Source organism: Ceratosolen solmsi, unplaced genomic scaffold, assembly GCF_000503995.2.
Source record: "Ceratosolen solmsi marchali unplaced genomic scaffold, CerSol_1.0 scaffold11, whole genome shotgun sequence".
NCBI lineage: Eukaryota > Metazoa > Arthropoda > Insecta > Hymenoptera > Agaonidae > Ceratosolen > Ceratosolen solmsi.
In genome coordinates this window covers 10,088,695-10,097,064 of record NW_011948416.1, presented here as the reverse complement: position 1 = coordinate 10,097,064, position 8,370 = coordinate 10,088,695, and the positions used below count along the sequence as shown (strand labels likewise).

The window sequence follows — 8,370 nt, the reverse complement described above, 5'->3', positions numbered from 1 at the left end:
TTAATTTTAATGAATACTATCATCGTGTGCGACAATTAAACAATTATAAAACGTTCTTAGACAGATATTTTTGTGTGTGTGTGTGTGTGTGAGAGAGAGAGAGAGAGAGAAAGAGGTACGCGCGGATGCGGCTAGGTGTGTCGATTAGTAAGTTATTAGTTACAAGAAGGAGATGTCATTGGACCGGAAGCCGCGGCAGGTGTGTTGGAGAGGAGGGGGAGAAATACCTTTTTGATTTTGCTGAATGTAATAGTCTTTTGTGTAAATTCAATGGAGCCGGTAGAGCTGCTGCTTTCCAAAATAAACGTAGAGAATTATCTATCACCTTGTACGGATGTCTTTGGCTAATGAAATTTTGCGCCTCTTGTGCTTTGTCAGAAATGATGTTTTTCAAAAGCGTTGGCAAATACGAGTTTAGCGAGTATTCTTTTTTCTTTTTTTTTTTTTTTTTTGAACCTTTTATCCTTCGTTGTGGTTTTTCGTTATTCGTAAAACACTAGTACCCAATGAAAATTGATTTACGTTGGTGTTTATCTGCGTCTATTTTCAAATCTCATTATTTACGATATTATTGGGGAAAAAAAAAAAAAAAAAAAAAAAAAAATATCTGTAAAAAAAGTAATTATAACGTTTATTTTTAACGCAGCGCGTTACAAAGCTGTTTTCAATGTTTATCAAAATAAACTTTAATTGATAAATATAATATACGTAAATCGAGTATGAGAATGTCGTTGAATATTTCATAGTTTAATGGAATATATTTTTTAACGAAGCTCAAGGAGTTTCGAGTCACGTTGGAGGAAAATTTTTACCGTCACAGTTTTTTTCAAACCTTATTTATTTATTTAGAAGAGCATGAAAATAGATGCAAAATAAGCCTCGTAATATGTAATAATTGCAATAAACATCTTTATAATTACTTATAAATCAATCTGTCTCTCTACCTCTCCCCTCCCCTCTCCCATCGCCCCGCTCTCTCTCTCTCTCTCTCTCTCTCGTTAGAGCTCTTGTTTTTATTCAAATAAAGTTCTTTTTATATATGAAAGATTCACTTTGCAATTGCTATCTAATCAAATGGACAAACGCGTTTGGTCACATTTCTTATTCAACAAAATTCTTGCTAATTCTTTTTGCGATAGAGCGGCAGTGTTTTTACGATGTCTCTTTAAATTATCGAAAATCGGCTATTATCACGACTTTATCTGCGATTTATTGTACTTTTGCAATAATATTAACTATGCAGATGGAATATAATAATATTCGCGAGTAATAATAAATCGTTGGATGATTAAGCGCGTTAATCGCGATTAATGATCAGCCAGTTTTGTTTAATAGTCAATTAGTACGATTCCTCGCCCATTAAAGAGAAAGTATGCCGTCGTCACCTGCATTTATTTGTTTATTTATTTATTTATTTATTTATTTATTTATAAATCAGCCGTGTCAAGCGATGGAACATCGCACTACCGCCTTATATCAGTAATCCTGCTTTTTCTGCGACAGATAGCAACTAATGCCATCACCGCGGGGGTGTCGGGGTAGGGGTGGGGCGGGGAGGATCCGAGAGAGATAGATAGAGATAAAGAGGGGGAAGAAAAAGTGACATCGGTATCAATATCCCTTCATTCACAGTCTTTTTTATAACTGCTCGGCTCTGCCATTCGCCGTAATGGATTCCCAAGCACGATAAAAGATATAAAGTCTTGGCCGATGAAGCGATGTTGACGGGAATAACTCGGCTCTTCGAATATGGCGCTTAGGGGGCTAACAGACCCTTGGCAACAACGCGGGTGCGCTAGTGTTCCACGGTGACTTGAGTGCCCCGTCGCTACGACGACGTCAGCCGCTCGTTTAGTGCAGACTTGACTTGACGTCTCCGTCGTCGGCCGAGCTACGGACGTAGTTCCGGAACGTGTTGCATTAAGGCCTGGTGTTCTGCGGTGGTGTTTTGCGCGCCATTGCCAATTGATTGCGTTCGATCCAGCCATCGTAGCCAGCGGCAGTCGTGCTCGTCGGGGGCGAGGAAGATGAGGAGGCGTCGGGATCGCGCGTGCCAAGATTATTGAAAGGTGCTAGCTCGTTTCCGTTGCCTCGGTATCGCGCCGAGCGACGATGCAGTGCCGCACAAGCGAGAAAGCTCCCTATCTCCTCTCCGATCCTGAGGAGAGACTCGCGATTACCGTCGCCCGGATTCCAACCCACTGACGCTCTTTCCGCTGGTTAGATTCGTTGGCGCGAATTCGTTCGTCTCGAGGCTCCTCGGCCTTTCTTCGTTTTAGGTTGAGCGAGCGGGAGGACTGGGGCTGGCGGGGCCGAGGATGAGCCTCCTTCAGGCTCGCCCCAGCTTGCGAGTGCTGTAGGAAGAGCAGTGGCGTCGGCACTGGTCCGAGTTGGTGATTTGCGGTATAAGTGGCGGTATCGGGGATGTCAGGGGGCGAGAGGAAGAAGCGGTCCGGGGACCGTGGCCACGGTTGGGAGGAAGCTGGTGCAGAGTTTTACCAGGAGAGCTATCCGGCAGCTGCCATCGAGGCTGATCTGCAGCAAGCGTTGCAGAGAGATCCTTCGCATATAGCTACTTTGTTGCCTAGTAAAAAGTCACGCGTTGGTAAGTTTTGGAGTTGGAGACTCGGATAGAGTTAAAATTGTGTTTAGCTCGTGCAATGTCTAGCTGGATAAACTTGTCGCTTAACTTGGTTGGGCTTAGGGGCAGTTTTGTAGCTTAATGAATGAAATGAATAACAAATTTGGCAGATAAGGGCTTAGACGATATTGAAGTTGCATGGAATAGAGTCGGCTGATAGATTAGAAAGAATCGATAGGGCTTAAATATACTTTTTTTAATTCATTTACTTATACGATATTTGGATTATAAAAGTTTTATGTGAATTTTGATATTTCACGAGTGCAACAATGTTGCCGTGAAAGAGCGATATTATAATATGCCTTTGTTATTTAGCCACAACTACTAAACGAGTGAGGCACGAACCACGCACTACTTTGAGAAGACGTACGAGCACTCGTTCCAGATATGCAACAAACACCGTGAGGCGAATGTCGACGAATATTCAAGACGCTGCTGTGTCCATGCTACCGGATCTCTCTGAAAATCTATCCAACGAAGAGCGCACGTGGGAGGAAATTATGCAAATCAAGGCAATGCCCGTTTGTATGGCTCAAAAAATTCAACTAAAAAATCAGTTACAGGTACCGGCTCTTCTAACTTAAAATTTATAGAAGTAGTAATAGTAAATGTCCCTTACTTAAGGGACAATGTTTTGCAATATGGGCCACGATAAACAGAAATGAAAAACTTGCGTTGATTCATGCACAAAGATACTAATATACATGGTGTATTTTAGAGTGCGACGAAGCTGCGACTGCAGGGCTTCGATCAGCTCAAGTGGCAACGCAGAAAAGCATGGCAGACGTTCCGTGTAAGGGCGAAAGAAGCCTACTCGAAGCTAGAGCTCTGGAGTACGAGTCTGAAAAGAATTGGTGGCAACTTGGGCATGGGCATAGTGGCCTACTTTCTATTCATCAAATGGATCCTCTTCTTAAATCTGGGCCTATTCGTCATCGTATTAGTCTTCCTAATCCTGCCCACGATACTCTTGGATGTTCCAAGAAACGAGACATGCATTTCCATCAACGACACTAACACTATATGCTGTCCGGAATTGTATTGGAACAAATCTCAAGATTTCCAGACTTTCATGAATTTCTTTCAAGGCAACAATCTCTTTGAGTACAGTCTTTTATTTTACGGGGCTTATTCTTCTTCCACCTATATAAATAGAGAGGGTAACTTTCGTTACAATCTCCCATTGGCTTACGTTTCCGTTATGTCGACGATTTTCATAGCGAGTTTCGTAGCAATAATCAGATCGGCAGTTAAAGGATTTCGCGAGAGAGTCGTGGAAGGCGAGGGACAGTTTTATCGTTACTGCAATCTTGTGTTTGGTGGATGGGACTACTGCGTCAATAATGAAAAGGCTTCGGAAATGAAGCACAAGGCGCTGTACACGGAAATAAAGGTAGCCCACAGTATTTTATCATGCGATATTGCTATTTTAATTATTATAACGTCATTGATGAGACGATAGAAGAAATTTTCTATTTTATTTCTTGGTATTTTCAAGAGCTTAGCAAAAGATATCTGGTAGACAAGCAGTTTTGTATTAAATATGGTTTTACGGTAAAAGTGAAGCTCAAATTTCAGGAGCAATTGGCAGATGAGCAAAATTTGCATCGCCTCCACAAATTACAAATTAAAGTAAATTAAAGTAAATTAAAGTAAATAATATCAAATCAAAGGAAAAATTTCGTTCGTTAATGTCATGCTGAAACATATATCCATTGGAAAATTTGCGACACATGAGAAAAAGAGAATAAAGAGAGAAAAGCATTGAAAATACGTAGCTGCTTAATAACCATTTAATATTGACAATAATAATTGAATTTTAAATAACATTATCATTATTAACTAGTTGTTTTCTTAATGTGAAGGTTTCGCTGGAGTCCGAGAGATTTGAGGAGGAACGTCAGAATCGCACGAGGGAGGAGAAATTCAAGCTGTGTATGATACGCATCTTCGTCAATGTCCTCGTGCTCCTTATATTGTGCTCTTGTGGGATCTTCATCTTTTATATCATTCGCTTCTCCTTCGATCGGGCCTACTCAGAAGGCAAAGCCATGGATCAACCGAGCTCGAACGACATGACAATCGATACGATTGACCAGATATTCTTCGAGTTTCTGCCTTACATCAGTATAGTTTTATTAAATATCATTGTGCCTGTTTTGTTTCGCCATTTGATTAGCCTTGAGAACTACAGTCCTCCCTTCGTCATTAGGCTTAATTTGTTTCGTACTATATTCTTGAGGCTAGCGTCACTAGCAGTCTTACTCAGCAGTTTCTATATTAGAATTGTTAAGGATGTCGACGAGGACGAGTGCACCAGCTCCCTGCGTCCTTTATGTTGGGAAACCTTTGTGGGCCAGCAATTTCTGAAGCTTTACCTTACCGATCTCATTGGCCATTTCTTTATGACATTCTTTATTAATTTCCCAAGATCTTTCATAGGCAAGCATTCGGAGAGTAAATTTTTAAGATACGTAGGCCAGCAGGAATTTGATTTGTCGAAGCACGTCTTGGATATTGTTTATTTACAGACAATCTGCTGGTTAGGTACGTTTTTCGTGCCCTTCCTACCTTTGTTCGCCATAATAGGCTCCTTCGTACTGTTTTATATTAAGAAATTCGCTTGCCTTGTAAACTGTAAGCCCTCTAATAATATTTATCGAGCGAGCAGAGCTCATTCGTTATTTATGCTCATATTATTGGTCTGTTATGTACTTATTTCCATTCCAATTGGCTATTCTATCGTGAAGGTAAGTCCATCAAAGGCCTGCGGACCTTTAAAAGGTCTCGATACGTCCTGGAGTCTCATAGTGGCTACATTCTCTCAGCTGCCCATTTGGCTACGCTCTGTTTTGTCTTTTCTCAGCACAGCGGGATTTGGTGTTCCAGCCTTTTTGGCGCTTACTCTATTGCTTTATTATTATTACGCTGTGTCAATGGCCAATAAGAATATGGTAGCAGTTTTAAAAAATCAATTGGTATTGGAGGGTCACGATAAACAATTTTTATTAAATAGACTGAGTGCTTTTATCAAGCAGCAACAAGAGCAGACCAAATACCATCAGGATCACAATGACTTTACATAAATTTCTGTTCTCTCTTATTCTTTCTCTCTTTCTTTCTTTTTTTTCTTTTCTCTCTCTCTCTCTCTCTCTCTCTCTCTCTCTCTCTCTCTCTCTCTCTCTCTTTCTTTCTTCAAATTATGTATATATATATAAGCAGAATGCATTCACTCTGTCTACTGTTTGATAGTTAAATGACATACTTAGATTTTTTAAGCTAGTCATTTTTAAAAAAATTATAATTTAAGTTAGGTACGGGGAAAAATCTTTGAAAAAGACTTTAAAATTAAGTTAGGATTGTATTAATTATTTAAATATTAGGCTTAAACTGTTTTATAAGACTTTATAATATTTAATTAATGATTTGACTATTATAAATTCATAATTATACGATATTAATCTCATTGTTTTATAAAGCATTTAAATTTAATTAGGAATTTAATATTAATACCTTTGTTTTGAAAGTATTTTTCGACGAGAGAATGAAAGCAAATTTAGAGTTTTATACAGTTTACAAAAAAGTAAAGGAAAGGAAAAAAAAAACGAAAAAATAAACAAAAGACAATGAAAAAAGGAAAGAAGAGGGAAAAATGACAATGGAAAGGGGTATTTCTCTTCTTTTTTTTTTTTGCTCGTTTTTCTCTCTCTATCATGTGCATTTATTTTCTTAAGGGTTGAAATATTTATTTTATGATGTGATTTCCATTATAAACAAAGTTCAAATATTACCATATCTTATTTTTGCTTCTCTTTTCTTTTAAAATAAAAATCAACATTGTTATAAACTAGGGATGAATTTTGAAAAGCATTTTTTAGTAAATGTATAATAGAAACTTGGAATATTTATACATGTATATAAAAAATGTTTATATTTAAAAGAATGTGTAGACATTTATATATTTATTTCAACAACATTTGAAATTTGGAATAATTTTTCCAAGCAAATCAGTATTCATTATGTTTTAGTAAAAATAATATATATAAAATAAGACTGTAATAATACATTGTGACACTTTAATCTTTATGCGTTTTGGAATCTTTTATATTACTTAAGATATGCAGCACATTTGTACACTGCTAATATTACTATTAAGTTTCCTGTTCGTAACTCAACGATTGATTTACCTGCCAGTGCTATAATTAATGTTATTTTTATGCAGTTTACAAGTGATTATATAATTGTTGGAAAGTATTTACCGAGATCAAGGGTATTTTGGGGGTAATTTTATGGATATAATTGAATCGAAATAGTGTTTGTATTTCGTTAGCATTGTTGTCGAAACCGTAGCCTATAAATTGAGCTTATTTATCATTTAGTATAAAAAGAAATTTCGAATTTATGTATTTTTGTTATAGCACTGCGTAAAATCAATAAATTATTTGCATGACAGTATTTGTTATATTCGCTGTCCAATTAATTCAGTCATAAATTTATAAAAGGATTGCCAATAGCATGCTGATATCGGTGTAAATGTTTCTTTGTGCTTTATAGTGTAAATATAGAAATTGTAAAGGTAAGTGATATGTAGAGAGGAAAGAAAATCGGTCTAATATTAATAGTTGAGCTTACAAGTGGATTTGTAAAACAAGCAAAATATGCACAAGTACCAATTATTTGAATTCGATCTATACATATTATCTTTGGTATATACGATTCATTGTCCGATAATGCTGTGAGTAGTCATAATTTGTAGGCCGTTTAAGTGATAATATATATATGCTGGTGACATTTTTCAATATGTCAAAGGGACTGGCGCAAATACATTAATTTGTCACATTATTAGCATATACTTATAAACAATTTACATAAAGATATATGTCTTGGCATAATGAAAATTGTATACTCGATTTTCTTTTATTTTTAAACAATTTTTAATATACGTTTAATTGCAATTTATAAAAATATATTTGAAAATATTATGTACAATTCATAAAAATTTTATAATTATAATTAACAGGTAAGAAATAAAAAATTATTATCTATAAACGAGAGTCTATATTTATTTATCCGTTAACTCGATGTAGTTTCATTTTCAGTCGAATGTAACTGCAATAAAATAATGTCTACGTAATTACACGAAATAAAATATGGGATAATTATTTTTACTATAAAAATATACATACCGCTTCTGCAATATCTACCCAATCGAGTGCAGATATAAGGGCGTCGTTCTTCGATGGTATCTTGTCATAATTCCAATATGTAAATTCTGTAAATGTACCTGTTGCATAAATGTTACGCTCCGTCTCATCGGTTTCTGGCTTCTTATATTCAAAGAACGTTACTCCCATATATCCTTTAGGTACGGAAATCTTTTTTCCTTGAAGTGGATAACCCCTGAACGATGATTTGAAATCTGAAAATAAATCAATTTCTTGATTAAATGTTAAGAATTTTTATTACCAAAATGCTACTTTAACCTAAAAACAAAAAATGCTTAATAATTAACATCGCAAACTGTATGAATGATGAATAATATAATAACGAATAATAGGAACAAATTTTTATTTCAAAAGTATCTCAAATAATTTGTAAAACTTACTCTCATCATCGATATTCTTGATATAAGATTTAAAATACGTGTTAACATTGGCATTATCGTCGGCATAAATTTTACACGGCATCGAGTGAAGTACAGGATTTTTCGTTTCCGACAAGTTTTCTTT

General features: G+C 36.2%; 2 protein-coding genes across 2 annotated transcripts in view; one reads left to right on the top strand and one right to left on the bottom strand.

Annotated features, from left to right (window-relative positions):
• The first annotated feature begins 1,859 nt into the window (after positions 1 to 1,859).
• On the top strand, positions 1,860 to 5,756 carry LOC105359313 (transmembrane channel-like protein 7). The gene is made up of 4 exons (XM_011495878.1): positions 1,860 to 2,605; positions 2,957 to 3,204; positions 3,360 to 4,034; positions 4,507 to 5,756. Exons 1-4 carry the CDS (start codon positions 2,425 to 2,427, stop codon positions 5,725 to 5,727), a joined length of 2,325 nt encoding a protein of 774 aa, XP_011494180.1. The 5' UTR covers positions 1,860 to 2,424; the 3' UTR covers positions 5,728 to 5,756.
• Positions 5,757 to 7,662: 1,906 nt separating this feature from the next.
• The window catches only part of LOC105359509 (ribonuclease H2 subunit C), a 5,472-nt gene continuing 4,764 nt past the window's right edge, over positions 7,663 to 8,370 (bottom strand). The window contains exons 2-4 of the mRNA XM_011496123.1: positions 8,247 to 8,366; positions 7,828 to 8,060; positions 7,663 to 7,750 (exon numbers count right to left, since the gene is read on the bottom strand). Of these exons, the coding sequence (XP_011494425.1) occupies positions 7,715 to 7,750; positions 7,828 to 8,060; positions 8,247 to 8,366 (389 nt within the window). The 3' untranslated portion in view covers positions 7,663 to 7,714. The remainder of the gene's footprint in view (positions 7,751 to 7,827; positions 8,061 to 8,246; positions 8,367 to 8,370) is intronic.

Coding starts and splice junctions, on each gene's coding strand:
- LOC105359313 (XM_011495878.1), top strand. CDS start 2,425: ATGTCAGGGGGCGAGAGGAAGAAGCGGTCCGGGGACCGTGGCCACGGT. Junction 2,606..2,956: donor TAGTAAAAAGTCACGCGTTG/GTAAGTTTTGGA, acceptor TTTGTTATTTAG/CCACAACTACTAAACGAGTG. Junction 4,035..4,506: donor CGCTGTACACGGAAATAAAG/GTAGCCCACAGT, acceptor CTTAATGTGAAG/GTTTCGCTGGAGTCCGAGAG.